The sequence below is a fragment of the Suricata suricatta genome, chromosome 6 (assembly GCF_006229205.1).
Source record: "Suricata suricatta isolate VVHF042 chromosome 6, meerkat_22Aug2017_6uvM2_HiC, whole genome shotgun sequence".
NCBI classification, from domain to species: Eukaryota; Metazoa; Chordata; class Mammalia; order Carnivora; family Herpestidae; genus Suricata; species Suricata suricatta.
This window is the reverse complement of record NC_043705.1, coordinates 11,929,973-11,946,107: the sequence shown is the minus strand read 5'-3', so window position 1 is coordinate 11,946,107 and position 16,135 is coordinate 11,929,973. Positions and strand designations below refer to the sequence as shown.

Below are 16,135 nucleotides of genomic sequence, written 5' to 3'. Positions count from 1 at the left end.
TTACATTTACAGTGATTATTGATAGGTATGTGTTTACTGCCATTTTGTTCTTTGCTTTCTGGTTGTTTCTGCAGTTCTCTATTACTTTTTCTCTTGCTGTCGAGTGCTTTGATGACTTTCCTTAGTGTTATGTTTAGATTCCTTTTTGTTTATTGTTTTATGTATCTGTTACAGGGTTTTGGTTTGTGGTTACCATGAGGCGCATAAATAACAACCTGTGTAGAGCAGTCTCTTTTTTTTAAGTCTTCAAATCTTTTCTTTCATTTATTTTTTTTATAGTTTATTACCAAGTTGGTTTCCATATATCACCCAGTGCTCTTCCCCACAAATGCCCATCTCTGTGACCATCACCCCCTTCCCCTCCCCGCTTCCTCCTCAGCCCTCAGTTTGTGCTCAGCTTTCAAAAGTCTCTCATGATTTGCCTCCCTCCCTCTCCCCAACTCTTTTCCCCGCCTTCCCATTCCCATGGTCCCCTGTTAGGTTTCTCCTGTTAGACTATGAGTGACAACATATGGTCTCTGTCCTTCTCTGCCTGACTTATTTCGCTTAGCATGACACCCTCAAGGTCCATCCACTTTGCTACAAATGGCTAGATTTCATTCTTTCTCATTGCCACGTAATACTCCATTGTGTATATATACCACATCTTCTTGATCCGGGCACATGTACCCCAACCCCAATGTTCATAGCGGCACTTTCAACAATAGCCAAATCATGGAAAGAGCCTAAGTGTCCATCAACTGATGAATGGATATAGCAGTCTATTTTAAATTGGTTGTTAAGTGGGGCGCCTGGGTGTCTCAGTCGGTTAAGCGGCTGACTTCAGCTCAGGTCATGATCTCAGAGTTTATGGGTTCAAGCCTCATGTCGGGCTCTGTGCTGACAGCTCAGAGCCTGGAGCCTGCTTCTGATTCTGTGTCTCCCTCTCTCTGTCCATCCTCCACGCATACTCTGTGTGTCTCTCTCTCAAAAATAAATAAATGTTAAAAAAAATAAAAATAAGAATAAATAATAATAAATTGGTTGTTCAGGTCAAACTCATTCTAAAAACATTACATTTTGGGGAGCACCTGGATAGCTCAGTCAGTTAAGCACCAGACTTTATAGCTCAGGTCATGATCTCATGATCCATGAGTCCAAGCCCTGCGTCGGGCTCTGTGCTGACAGCTCAAAGCCTGGAGCCTGCTTCCGATTCTGTGTCTCCCTCTCTCTCTGCCCCTCCCCCCATCAAAAAAATTTTTTAAAGAATTATATTTTTACTTCACTCCCCCCCTCACACATTTTAAGGTTTTTATGTCACATTTTTACCAGTTTTATAAGTGGTTGATCCACTACCTTTTCTGTATGTTTGCCTTTACCAATGAGATTTTTTTTCGTATTTCCTTATTTCTAGTTATTGTCTTGTCTTTTCCACTTGAAAAAGTCCCTTTCATATTTTTTGTGTGAAGCCAGTGTAATGGTGATGAACTCCTGGCTTTCGCTGTCTGGGAAATTCTTTTATCTCTGCGTATATTCTGAATGATAACCTTGCCAGGCAGAGTATTCTTGATCATAAGGGTTTTCTACCCCTTTCAGCACTTTGAATACACCGTGCCACTGCCTTCTGACCCACAACGTTTCTTTTTTTCTTTTTTTAATGTTTGTTTACTGTGAGAGAGAGTGTGCACTCAAGCATGAGCAAGGGAGGGGCAGAGGTGGGGGGACAGAGGATCAAAAGCAGGCTCCACGCTGACAGCAGAGAGCCTGATGTGGAGTTCACACTCAGGAGCCATGAGATCATGACCTGAGCTAAAGTCAGATGCTTAACTAACTGAGCCACCCAGGTGCCCCATCTCTTGCTGCTTTTAAGTTTCTCTTTATCTTTCATTTTTTATATTTTAATGATAACATGTCCTGGTGTGGGTCTCTTTGGGTTCATCTTATTTTGGACTTCTGTGCTTTTTGGACTTGTATGTCTTGGTTAGGGAAGTTTTCAGCCATTAGTTCTTCAGATAGGTTTTCTGTCCCTTTTACTCTCTCTCTGCCTTTTGGGACCCCAATATGGAATGTGAGTACACTTGAATTCATCCCAAAGTTCCCTTAAATGATCCTCATTTTTTAATTCCTTTCTCTTTTTACTGTCCCAGTTAGGTGATTTCCACTACCTTGTCTTCCAAGTCACTGATCCATCCTTCCACATCATCTAATCTATCATTTATTCCCTCTAGCATATATTTCCTTTTCACTCTTGTATTATTCAGCTCTGATTGGTACTTTATTTCCTATCTCTTTAAGTTCTCACTGTGTTTATCCATTCTTCTCCCCAAGTTTGGCAAGCATCTTTATGACCATTACTTTGAACTCTTTGTTGGGTATATTGCTATTTTATTTAGTTCTTTTTCTCAGGTTTGTCTTGTTCTTTGATTTAGGACATAGTCCTCTGTCTCATTTGCACAACGGTCTGTTTATTTCTATGTATTAGGTGGCTCAACTACCTCCCTGTCTCGAAGGAGTGGCCTCACGTCGATGTCCTGTGGGGCCCAGAAGTGCAGTCCCTCCTGGCCACCAAGCCGGGTGCTCCAGAGGTGTCACCTGTGTGGGTTGCATGCACCCTTGCGTTGTGGCAGGCCTGTACCTCCTGTGGGCACACCGTCCCGTGGAGCTGGCCCCCCGCCTGGCTAGTATTGCTGTAAGCATGCTACTCTGAGGCCCCCAGGCGCCCTGGTTCTAGGCTGTTCTTTGTGGGAACTTGTTATTACTATATTTTTCTTTTTACTTGCATATGTCTTTTCTTTTTTGAGATGGGGGCCAGGAGCACATGCTAGCGGGGAGGGACAGAGGGAGAGAGAATCTAACGGCAGGATCCATGCTCAGCACAGAACCTGACACAGGGCTGAAACTCACAAACCATGAGATCATGACCTGAACCGAAATCAAGAGTCAGACACGTAACCGACTGAGCCGCCCGGGCGCCCATACTTGCTATAAGTCTCTTAGATTTTGTTTCGTTTTCAGTCAGCGTCAGGAGTTTTTCTCTCTTAGGAATCTGTGCGTTTCATCTCAGTTATCTAGCTTGTTGACATACATTTTTTCAAATTATTCCCTTATAATCCTTTTTTGCTTCTTTAAGACTAGTAGTAATGGGTCCTCTTTCATTCCTGATTTCAGACATTTGAGTGCTTATCTTTGGCAGACTAGTTGGAGTTGGTCAGTTTTATTCATCTTCTCAACCAACTTTAGAATATGTTGATTTTTTCTCTTGCTTTTCTTTATTTCTATGTATTTCCACTACAATCTTTAGGATTCCCTTCCTTCTCCTTGCTTTTGGTTTTGATTGCTCTTTTTTATAGTTTCTTAAGGTGGAAAGTTAGATTACTCGAGATCTTTCTTTTCGACATATGCATTTACAGACATAAATTTTCATGGAGTTACTACTTTCACTGCTTCGCAAAAGTTTTGGTATGTTGTGTTTTCATTATCATTAATTTGTATTTTTATTTTATTTTTTTTAATGTTTTATTTATTTATTTTGAGGGGGGAGGGGCAGAGAGAGAGGGAGAGAGAATCCCAGACTCTGACACAGGGCTCGATCTCACGAGCCATGGCATTCATATGTATTTTTAAATGTTCCTGTGGGGCGCCTGGGTGGCTCAGTCAGTTGAGCACCCGACTTCAGCTCAGGTCCTGACCTCATGGTGTGTGAGTTCGAGCCCCGTGTCAGGCACTGTGCTCTCGGTGTGGAACCCACTTTGGATCCTCTGTCTCCCTCTCTCTGCCCCTCCCCTGCTTGCACTCTCTCTCTCAAACATTAAAAAAAAAATATTGTCTCTTTAATAATATTCTCTGTATTTGGTGAGACATCATCTTCATGCTTTGCTTTTTAGTTCCTGCAATATGGTTTCCTTTAGTTTTTTTTTTTAACATACATGCCTAACATCTGACTTAAAATGTGTAGGGGTGCCTGGGTGACTCCGTTGGTTAAGCATCTGACTTATGCACAGGTTACGATCTTACAGACCATGGGTGCAAGCCACACGTCAGGTTCTGTGCTGAGAGCTCAGAGCCTGGAGCCTGCTTCAGATTCTGTCTCCATCTCTCTCTGCCCCTCCCCAGCTCGTGCTCACTCTCTCTCTCTCTTGCTCTCTCTCAAATATAAACATTAAAAATTAATAATGCACATTAAAATTAAAGTTAAAAAATCTATATAATCTTTGTCTACTAAAGCCACCATCTTGGCTTCCCCAGGGACAGTTTTTATTGACAGTTCCTCACCTCCCATGTGGGAGTCATGCTTGCTTCTTTCCTGGCAGGTTTCATTTTCATTTGAAAACTAGACAATAGGGGCGCCTGGGTGGCTCAGTCAGGTAAGCATCCAACTTAGGCTCAGGTCATGATTTCACAGTTTGTGGGTTCCAACCCCACGTCAGGCTCTGTGCTGACAGCTCAGAGCCTGGAGACTGTCTTCACATCCTGTGACTCCTTATATCTCTGACCCTACCCTGCTCACGCTGTCTCTCTCTCTCTCTCTCAAAAATAAATTTTAAAATTAAAAAAAACAACTAGACAATAATCTGCCAACTTTGGAAATCACTTTCCCTCCTTAGAATTTGTTCTTTTTTATTATTGTTGGTGTCATGCCTTTCCCGAACTAAGTCTCTATTCCGTAGTCTTTGCTTGGCTGGCTTAGTGATCATCTAATGATTGGACAGATCTCTTCAATGGGTCTGTGTGTTAGGGCAGGACTTGCACACTCAGCCACGCAGCCTACAACTGTGTCAGCCTCTACTTCCTCTTTGCACAGAGCCTCAAGGTAGCCAGTGGTGAGAGCTTAGAGCTTTTCAGGGCTTTCCTGAAAACACACATGGCACAGGGCACAGGCTTATCACTATGCATATGCATGACCTTCTAGATTCCCCAGGACTGTGTCAGAACTTGTTCATTTTGGGTTTTTTTTTTAATGTTTATTTTGAGAGAGCACGTGCACGTGTGTGTGCATGTGTGGTACGGACAGAGAGAGAATCCCAAGCAGGCTCCGCCTTATCAGCACAAAGCTTGACACAGGGCTTGATCTCACCAATCATGGGATCGTGACCTGAGCCAAAATCAGTCAGAGACCTGACCGACCAGGGGCTCCTTGTTCATCTTCTGTTGCTCTTTTGAGGTGATCTTGGGGCAAGGACCTATTGTGCTAGTTCAGCATCTTGGCCAGGCTGTGATTCTAAACAAACGATGCTATTAATACATACACTCCACCTTTTAACAAGTCCATGGTTAATACGACACAGTAAGTCGCCTCAGTCCACCCCCGGTGTCCGTTCCACACATAATTTGTTTTGGACAGATCAGAAATTCGCTTCATGGCAGAATCACCTAGGAAGCTCGCCACGCGCTCGTGCATGGGGTCCGCACAGATTTTGAAGATGATCTAACAACACACCAGTACTCACCCGTTAGAAGAAATTCCCATCCTTTTTTGAGCGCCTATAATCTTGTAGACAAGCGATTGGAATGTAATACAAGACAATTACTTAAGAAGAGTCTTCCGGGTTGGTTTGTTTTAATAAAGCTCAATACACATTTATCGTACAACCCAGCAGCTCCACACCTAGGTATTTACCCAAGAGAAATGAGAACATATGTCTGCACGAAGACTCGCTAGAAATGTTCGCAGCAGTTTTATTCATAATAGCCAAAAAATCAAAAAATAATGCAGGGGACCATTAACGGAAGAGTGGACAATGGCACATCCGTATCATGGAACACTAGTACCAGTATGGTGCTAGCACCACCGTTTTCCACAAGACAGGAAATTTCCAAAACCCTGTTGAGGAGAAGCGCCCAGGCACAGAAGGGAATGTCCTCTGCTATTCCACTCCCATGGCATGCTGGGAAAGGCAAAACTCTAGTGACAGAAAGCAGGTCAGTGGCTGCCTGGGCACGAGGAACTTGCAGGGGGTGATGGGAACATTTGGTACCTGCGTTGTGGTGGAGGCTGCACAGGTCTACATCCTCATCAAATTGTGCTGAGCTATATATATCAGAAATATATGCAGTTCACTGTATGTAATCTAGAGCTCAAAAGAGTGTTCAGGTATTTTCTTTCTTTTAAAAGATGGTCTGCAAGAGACAACCTTGCCCCTCACTCCCTGTAACACAGGTCTCCACTCGGACACCTGCAGGGCCAGATGGCGGGCGTCCAAGCAGTTGGGGTGCCCGAAGGGGACAGCCAGCCAGTGCCTGTGTAGACAGACAGGCCAAGTTTAAGTCAAGAGTACATATTTACCATTAGCATCTAAATCAGGGCTTTTGATAATGTCATGCAAACCACACAAAATGAATCCTCAGGCCACTAGCTTATGGTCTCAAACAAGAGCCTTGAGCCAAATGACACAGAGTGGCTTTCCCCGGGCGTGGCTCCGGCACGGTGCTCCAGACCCTCTATGAAGGAGGTGATGGGAAGGAGTCCGATGCGCTGGGTCTGGCCCTGCCTGGGAGATGGGACCCCAAAGCCTCTGACAAAAACCAGCTCTGTGGGAATGACCATTCCTCTCCTCTGATTCCACCTCTTGGGGCTGCTCCTGTACCCCTGGGGGTGCCTACAGTCACATCAGCACTTGGAAAGGCAGGACAGCCCACAGGGGCTTCAGGAGGACCCCATTTGCCCTGGAGTGCCTGGAGCTCAGAGGGGTTTGGGCCTGTGCCTGTCGCTGCCCTTGGAATGCATCTGGCGATCCTGTCCTCACGCTGCCTGGGGCACAGCCCACTTTCCTGGGCGTCTGACATGCCCCTTGTCCCCTGGCTCAGTTTGGGGGCAGCCCGGTGTCCTGCGCCGTGGGCGTGGCTGTCCTGGACGTCCTGGAGAGGGAGCAGCTACAGGCCCACGCTGCCTCCGTGGGCGGCTTCCTGATGGAGCTCCTCGAGCAGCAGAAAGCCAAACACCCCATCATCGGGGACGTCAGGTGAGGCTCGGGGCAGCCGTGACCACCACCTGCCAGGGGCCAAGGCGGGGGTTCTGCTGTCCCTTCATAACCACCGGGGGGATTTTATCTCTGCTCCACAGAGCACTAAAGCCCCGAGAGGTGCTCTTGCTCAAGATAGCTCTTCTAGGGAAGGGAAAACCAGGATCAAACTGGGCTCAGACCCCCAACCTTTCCTGTCACCCTTGGGGCCCCTCCCCTCACAGTGATTTCCTGGAACTGGGTCACTACCCTCTGAGGGTCCCTACAGCGCTCTGCCTCCCCGGGTGGCTGAGGAACAAGCCCCAGAGCTCTGCAATGGGCTCAGCTGAGGCCCAGACAGGGGTGAGGGCCAGGACTGCAGCGCCTCGACCTGGCCCCTTAAGACATTGCATTTCTGCTCCAGGGGCATCGGGCTCTTCATTGGCGTGGACCTGATCAAAGATGGGGCAACCAGGACGCCAGCAACCGAAGAGGCCAACTACGTGGTGTCCAGGTAATTTCTTCTGGAGACGTCTTATCTTTGCAGCATCTAGGGCCCTGAGAAGGAGCTTTCCACTCACTTCTGTTACTGTGTTCACGGGCTCTGGATTGACTGAAGGAGTGGGCATCTGGGCGCCCCCTGGCCCCACAGCCCGGGAAAGCAGCCGTGTCCGCTCCATGGCCCACACCTGGCTGCAAAAGCTTCAGGTGGGCACAGGCCATTCCCGGCCTAGAATGCCAAAGCCACGGGGCGCTCAGACCCAAAAGCCGCATTTCACACACCCGGGCTGCCCAAGGGGAAGCAGCTTCTCTAGAAGCCACATCAGGGACTCGGGTAGAAGCGGACTCTGGCCTCCTGTCCCAGGAGCAGCAGGCTTTCGGAATGGACAGGGAAGGCCTCTGGGGGAGCAAGTATCTGAGGGCTCCGAAGTCCCCTACCGCAGCCCGGCTGCGTGTTCCTGCACTTGATTCCATCCAGGACCTGAACCTGGGGGGCCTTCCCCACTCCTACTCCCTCCCCCCCGCCTCGGAAACCCTTCTGGTGTTTGATGTGTGGAACGCGCACCATTCGGTTTTGAAATCCTGTGAGCGCTTTTCCTCCTGATTTTGAGACTGACCCCTTCTGTGGAGTCCCAGCCGTGCCTCCTCACCCACACCTCCCTTCCCCTTCCCCCAGGGAGCTTAGGACCCAGAGCGGTGGGAGGAGGGAGCCAGACCTGATTTCTTCCACCTCGCACCCCAAGTTCTCCAGTTCAGGGAGGAAACTGGGACCAGAGGCAGGGGTCATACCCACAGCTGGCCTGCTTGTAGGTGGCATGGCCACATTTGAAGGGCGGACCTGGTTCTTTCTAGTCCGACCATAGTCCATGCCAGGAAGAATGTGGAAGGAAGGAGCCAGAGGGCAGACTGAGGACACCTGGTCTGTGCCCGGCAGGCACTTAAAATAACAAAAGGAATAAATGAAAAAGAATGGAAGTGGTGGTCAGACAATGTAAATACCAGCACACCAGGCTTTTTGGTCAAATTACCTTCCTGGTTTAAAAGCGAGCACGTGGGATACAAGGGTCTCAAGTACTGGTAACATTAAGGATGAAGTCATCTCCCTAAAAAGAACTGAAAATTAAAACTGCGGGGCAAGACGCGGAATCAGGGTTGGCAGGAAGTTAGGAAGCCAGGTAGGGGGGCAGCTGTGTGGTGCTAAGTGCAAGGACCCTTGCTGTCTGCATGGAGCCAGTGGTAGGTAGCCCTGGCTTAGACAGGAGCTCCAGGGGCGCATGAGGGGACGCACCCGGCTCAGCAGCAGGTGCAGGGCACTAGGCAGGAGCGGTTAATGCTGGCCTGCAGAGGAGAGCAGCCAGTCCTGTGTCCAGCTGTGAGCTCGCGACGGCGCTGTGGCTAGAGCTGGGGCCGAAGGCCCTGCCATGTCCTGCCCTCACAGGATGAAGGAGAACTACATCTTGCTGAGCACTGATGGCCCCGGGAGGAACGTCCTGAAGTTTAAACCCCCGATGTGCTTCAGTGCGGACAATGCCCGACACGTGGCGGCCACCATGGATGCCATCCTGACAGGTAAGCTGGGGGCCCACGAGGGTGTCTAGAGTTCAACCCGCAGCCACCAGCTGATACCTTCCAGGCTGCCCAGGAATGGGGCTCACAGTGAGGCAGGAGCCTTTAGGAGGTGCAGGGAACAGGGGCTGAGGTGTGGAGTGGTCCCTGGCCCAGCCACCCCTCTCCCGGCTGTACCTAGAGGGCCTTCCTGAGCACCGAGCAGGCACTCGCCATCCTGCCCAGGTGCCACTAGCGCAGACGCGGGACGACGGACCCAGGATTGCAGTGGCAGGCCCGGCTGTGCAGCAGTGAAACCACAGCAAGGCAGAGGGCAGTGCCCCTCGGCTGCGGAGCCACCGGAGTGAGATTTGCAGCCAGGACTGATTAAATGCAAGGAGCTTCCCCTCCACGTTCCCAATCCCTTGGGAACCTCAGGGTCCGTCCCTCAGTCTCCTCTACGTACACTTACAAGGCAACCGGGGCATGGCGCCAGGAGCAAGGGTGGGCACAGGCCAGAGCCCACCTGGTAGAAATGAGAGCAGCCCAGCTAGCTGACGGCCCCTCCTCCCCGACCAGACACAACTGGAGGTGGTGTGGGACCCGCTGCCGGGGGGGGGGGGGGGGGGGGGGGGGGGGGGGGGGGGGGGGGGGGGAGTGTATTCGTGGGGAGCCAGGGGTAGAGAGGCTGGCTGGCTTAGCTCTCCTGTGCAGACGGGGCCGTCCTGGAGCCGGAAAGCCTCAGAAAACATGGCCTGGCGGCCCGTGCAGGTGGGTCGAGGGGCCAGACAGGCCAGTGGGCCCGATCACCAAACTGTCCTCCAAGAAGCTTGGACACTGCAGAATGGTTACCTTGTCTGGGGGGCATTGTGGTATTTTTCAGACATGGAAGAAAAGGTGAGAAGTTGTGAGACGCTGAGGCTCCAGCCCGGAGGTGGCCCTGCGGAGCGGTGTCCTTCCCTGGGTGAGTGGGCCCTGCTTCTCCAGACCCACCGCTGGGTGCCCTGCCTTCAGTGGTGGCCTCTTCACTCAGAATGCCAAACCCTTCTCTTAAGATTTTGTTCCAAGTGAGGTTCCCTTCCCCCAGATAGGTTTCAAGCAATGGGCCACTTCCAAGGTTTCAAGCAATGGGCCACTTCCAGCCACCCTGCGAGGAAAATCTCCAATAGTTGTATTTGAGAGCAGACATGGAAGGCAAGAGTAGCACTTTCCTTCTAGAAGTGATGGGAAACCAAATCCTGTTCACCAGCTTCCTCCAGCCAGAGCCCGGCCCACTGCCACCTGTCGCAGCCAGCCACGGGGCGCCCCCATTCAGGCAGCAAACAGGCCCTGCCTGCCAGAGGGGGAAGGCTGTTCTCCGCCACCCAAGGTGGGGGCGCCTGGTGTCCAAATTGAGACAGCCCCTAGGACACTACCTCGGTCCGTAGGCCCATAACTGTCCGTGCTGGGAGACGGAATCCCATTTCCACTGGCAGGCGAGGACAGTCTGAAGGTGCCCCATACTCCTCGGACTGGGGGCAGCATCCTCCACTGTGCCACTGCCACTCCCTTGACCAGCTGCCTCCACTCTCTGAATTACTGAACTTTTTCTAGAAGGCCAGGGCCAGTTCCTTCAAAGCAGCGGTGCCTGTGGCCGTGCTGGACAGGACTGCTGTTAGGTCAGGGAAGGTACTGGAGCTTCGAAGGCTCAGGGGCACCTGGCCCTCCCCCACTCTCCACAGCATACCCCACACTCACCCAGGCTCTGGGGGTTTTTAAATTTTTATTTCAAAAGCTTGGATAGGTTCAATATCCAGGTCGTGGCAAAATCAGGACACGTGTAAAATACCTTACAATACATTAGATTCCCAAAAGGTACCAAAAAGTACAGTAAAATTAACACTTCCATTAACAGGAAATGTATGACACAAATAATATAAAATTAAAAGGTGAAAAAAAGGTGACACTGGTTTCCTAAGATACAGTTTACTCTTTACAACCAGGGTCCACAGGTCCAGGCTACAGCGCGGCAGCAGGAAGCAGACCCTCCCCTGTGGCTCTGGGTAACCCGGGAGTAAAATCAGCCCATAATGCCGCTCTGGCCTCAGAGACCCCACACGCTGCCTACAACAACTAGAGCTCTGGAAGTAGTCAACAGGAGAGTGATTTCCAGGGGGGGAGGTTTTAAATAAGATGCACATGGGACAGGCCATAGAAAGTATGCCAAGTTAAATTTGGTACATAATTGTGTTCACTCAGTATCCAAACAAAGCGTGTGCGCTCGGTCGGGCATCCTGCCGAAGCCTCAGTATGGCTTGTAGTTATTCTGATGGCCACCGCGTCGCTGGCTCTTCCCGTAATTTGTACTACCCTGACCTGGGGACAAGAACAACAACGGTAGCAGCTCCAACTCCCCGAGTGCTCACCCCTGTGCCAGGCGCTTGACATGCATCCTCACCGGAGCCTACACCCTGTCCGTGGGGGTCTGGCCGTGCCCCACCGTCCTGAGGGCCGGAAGCTCAAGAGCTCAAAACCAGGGAGCTCCGGTGGCCGAGCCGGGCCACGCGGCCAGCCTGTCCGACTCCAAAGCCCCTGCTGCCAGTGGCCCCTGAGCTGTCTGTCCTGCCTCCCAGGGTGGTGAGCAGACGGGGCCTCCCTCTCCTACTTACTGTAGTCGTAGCCGGGGCCGTAGCCGTAATAGCCATAGGGCGAGTAGTCGTAGCCGCCATAGCCGGGCCCGTAGCCCTGCTGGTAGCCGTAGCCCTGGTTCCAGTAGTTGCCGTAGCCCTGATTCCAACTCTGACTCTGACCTGTGGGGGGAGCGGGCACGGGGGCCCATGGACCATTTAGCACACGCAGGAGCTAGGATGGAAGAGATCCTGCCCTTTGGGTGGCGGGGCTGCTAATGGCAACTCGGGAGATAGAAGGCGAGGGACCGCCGTCCCCGTGTGGAGGGCCCTAGGCCCAGCCCTGCATCTGGGACCCAAGCCTGCGAGCTGCAGGCCGGGAGAGGACTGAACGCTGACTTCGCTTGGGGCAAAAGAGACAGCAGCTCGCTCACTCTCACTCGATCTCCCTCCTCACCCCCACCCTCCCTGGCAGCTTGGCCTTAAAAAGGATGAGGTTCAGGCTTTGGAGTCAGAGGGGCCTGGACAGAAGAAGGTAAAGCGCCTGGCACAGCCCTGCCCTACCTTCTGCCCGCCCACCCGCGGGTGTACCAAGACTTGGGACAGCCATGGAGCCAAGCGCACCCCGTGCCCCCCACCCTTCCAAAAGCAATGCAATCGCCCCTCTGCCCTGGGACCCCAGGCCATGAGAAAGCCAGGCTCTTCCATTCTAAGCAGCAGCAGCAGCAGGGCCAATGTGACTCGGCCTGGCACACCATGCCCTGGAGGCCAGTGAGCCCTGCGACAGGCACGGAAGCTCCAGGCAGGCAGGGACCCTTCTTCATCCAGGTGCCACTCACCTCCGCTGCCGCCACCTCCGCCGCTGCCTCGGTTCCCTCGGTTGCGGTTCCCACGGCCCCCAGAGCCATACTGCTGCTGCTGATACACCTCTTTGGGCTGGGCCACCTTGATTTCACACTGAAAGCAGAGGACAAGGGATCAGGCCACCAGGACAAACTCCAGGCAGAGACTGTGGATAAAGACCTATGCGGACAAAGCATTCAGATGCCCAGTTGGGACCACCTGCTCAAAAACAAAACCTGCTCAAGTGGGAAGGCACGTCCAGGCTGGCAGCTCTCAGGACCACAGCTACAAAAAATCTAGACAGGCCCCAACTCACTAGGGTCTTTCTGGCTAAAACCTTCCCCCAGAGAACTTCCTGGCCAGGACACATACAACCCCAGGTCGGCTGAGGCCCCCAGGGACAGCTCCGCATCTAACTGGGAAGATGGAAAGCAAGGCCAATGCCAACCCTGTACAGCATGATCCTACATCAAGGGTTACATCTGATGCCAGCCTGGTCCTATTGGACAAGGGGGAGGAGAGGTAGCTTCCCAGACAAGAGGGCCTTATGGGGGAAGGGAGAAAAAAAACCTCACTCTTTTTTTTTTTCTTTTCAGAAGAAATGAAATCTGCCCCTCAAATACATGGAGGTGGTGACCTCCAGCTCTGAGGAAGAAAACCACAGAGGCTCAGGACAAGCCTTCCCTGAGGCCCCACCACTCCCCCCTAACCACTGGCCTGTTGTCAGGAAGGGCCAGGTATCTGTGTCCCCTTAGGATCCAACGAATCAACTTTATTCTCAAAAATTTGCCCACCGTGTGTGGTATGAGCGTCTGGGACCTCCCAGTGCAAATTAAATCAGTTTACTTTTTTAAGAAAGTACCTGGGCACAGATACCTCCCTAATTAAGACCAGTGAAAAAACCGATTTTATACACAATGTGTCACCCTACAAGCATACTCCTCAAAAACCTGCCAACTACCCCCTCAAATGATGCCATCTGATGTCTTCTGTTGAATTAAAAATGCCAAATACATTTATTTCAAAACCCGCTAACCAAGAACTAGTTGACTACCTTACAGATACTTCCTGTCCAGTTCACAGTAAGACACAGAAAAAGACCTGGGTCATTCACTGTCCACCAGGGGGAACAGGGAATGAATGTGGGCTTACCCAACTGCGCCTAGGGCTCAATGTCATTTAAGGGCCCAATCCTGAATCCAGTCTAACTTCCCAGCCAGGATTAAGACTTCTAGAAGCCCCACCCGACCCGTCCCACCTTATCTGGCTGCTGCTGGGCTCAGAGCCCACCACACCCAGCCACAGCAGGCCACACCCTCAACTGCCTCCTAAGCCACCTGGAGAATAGGAGACACACTGCCCTCCTGGCAGAGCAGAGTTCAGAGGAAAGGGCTGCAGTTCCTGCACCGCTCAGTGCTCGCTTCAGGCAGACCTGCCCATGGATACCAGCTCACCGAAACCCGGGGAGTTTGGAAAAGAATCTTCACCTGGGGTGGGAGTTCATTAAACCAGTGGTGAACAAAGATTTGTAGCAAGAAGACAGGAGATAAGCTCCCCACAGGCAAAGACTTCACCACAAGGAACTGCTAAACAGAAGTTGTAGAATCTTCTGAGACCTTAACTGCAGGTCTTATTCACCTCAGACTCTAGATTCAGAACTCCTTACCCTCTAGCTTTCAATCAGAAATCAGAGGGGCTACTCAAGGCCCTCGACCTGAGGCCCCAGAAACCGCCCTTTCTCCTTCCTCCCACACATCCATGTTTCTGCCAATTCTACTGGCCTAGGAAGTGCCTGAAGGGCAGGACCGACAGCTCCAATCAGGAAAGCAGATGCTACGGGAAAAACAGGAGTGTCAGAAGGCCCTAGAGAGAGTCCACCTCCTCCTAATCCCCACCTGCAAGAGCCAATTCTCCCGCAGGCCAGACACAGCACCCAGAGACACCTTACCTTACTTCCACTGATGGTGTGGAACTTTTTCTCCAGAACTTTCTTCACAGGTTCCTCTTCTTTGAAGGTGATGAAAACAAAGCCTCGCCTTTTGTTTGTTTTTGGATCCATTGGAAGCTCAATGGCCTCGATCTGTAAACATACACAAAGCTCAAAACCAATGCCTCTTCCCATCCCAAGCCCATAGGGAACTCCCAGGAGACAAAGACCCACGAAGGTGAGAATGAACGAGAAGCCTTTGAGGAGGGCTAGAAACAGCCAAGGCTGCCAAGAACCAGGAAGAAGACAGGGCAACCAGCGGGCCACTCCCAGAGTGACGGACTCACCTCCCCAAACTCTCGGAAGTATTCTCTGATCTTCTCCTCAGTGGCTTCGGGATTCAGACCTCCCACAAAAATTTTCTTTACTGGGTCCTTCTTCATAGCCATTGCCTTTTTGGGGTCAATGACACGGCCATCCAGCCTGTGTTCCTTCTGGTCTAGAACCTGTCCCAACAGAAGGAAATTGGGTTCTCATTCAGCAGTATGGCCCTGAACAAGGCCCTTTTCTTTGAGCCACAAAGACCCCAACACGGGTACCCAAAATGTGTCCGTCCCCTCCAAACTCTACCTCCAACCTGACTTACCAACTTCTCCAGATCGCACATATAGCTACCCCCCCCCTTTCGCTGCTCAGTCTCCGTGTAGCCTCTTTCAGAAATAAAGCCGCAGTGACTAGAATACAGGTTGGAAACCACCCCTTTCCAGCTGTGTGAGCTCTTCTACTTGAACTTCTGAGTCTCTGTTTTCTACAAACTGGGGTAAAATGCCGTATTTTGGGGCAACCCTGGACTGTTTTCTAGCCCCCACAGAAAGCATGTGCTTCAGCAGTGCCCAGAGTAGACCTACAAACATAAGAAACACCAACTATCATCTTCCTGGACGGCTCCTGTCCGTACTCATCCTCGTACCTAATCTGCAGGTTTAATTCCTTCAAAAACAACAAAGTCTCTCACCTCTGCTGTTCCCAAGGCCCTCAACCACTTACAGAACCCACCCTAATCGCCCTCTAAGAACGGTATCCTCTTTAGTTACACTTAAGACCATTGATTCAAATACCCAGCTTACCTTCTCCACACTGGTGGCATCTTTGAAGAGGATAAACCCAAACCCTCTTGACCGGCCAGTGTTGGGATCCATTTTTATTGTACAGTCAACGACCTCTCCAAATTTGGTAAAATAATCCTTTAGGTCCTTTTTGCTGGTATCCCAGCTTAGGCCACCAACGAACATTTTTCTGAAATGGTAAAGACACGTGCCAACAAGTCTCAAAGAAGGCTTGTGATTTTAGAAGGGCTGGCCCTGGCAGCGCCTTCGCGGTAAGGGTTATAAACAAAGTCGCCATCCGGCCAGAGGCTCCCCTTAATCTCCCCAAGGGAGGGCACTACCCTTGGAAGGGACTAACAAATCTTCGCTACCCTCTCGAACAACCTTGACCCTAACGAAGCTTCAGAAGCTGCGGCCCCAGAATGGGCAAGGGAAGGAAGGACACTCTCGGCCTAGGCTCGAAGCCCCCGGAACACACACAAGTGAAGTCATGTAACTACCAAGCGAGCACCGAAAGGCTGCCGTCCCTGCCGGTCCTCCCCACCCTCGAGAACTCGCCCTCAAACTCGAGGCTTCCGGGGGCCGGAGACCGCGTTCAGACCGTGACTCCGCCCTCCGCGGGGTGGGGGAGGGAGGCCGCCGCCGGGGCGCGCGCCAACTCCGCCCACGCAGCCCCGCGGAGCCCGAGGC

General features: G+C 51.4%; 1 protein-coding gene across 1 annotated transcript in view; it reads left to right on the top strand.

Moving 5' to 3' along the window:
• Positions 1–13,447, top strand: part of PHYKPL (5-phosphohydroxy-L-lysine phospho-lyase) — a 41,487-nt gene extending 28,040 nt beyond the window's left edge. Inside the window, 5 exon segments of the mRNA XM_029941142.1 lie at positions 6,784–6,938; positions 7,342–7,431; positions 8,857–8,987; positions 9,847–9,927; positions 13,009–13,447. Of these exon segments, the coding sequence (XP_029797002.1) occupies positions 6,784–6,938; positions 7,342–7,431; positions 8,857–8,987; positions 9,847–9,927; positions 13,009–13,061 (510 nt within the window). The 3' untranslated portion in view covers positions 13,062–13,447.
• Positions 13,448–16,135: the final 2,688 nt, after the last annotated feature.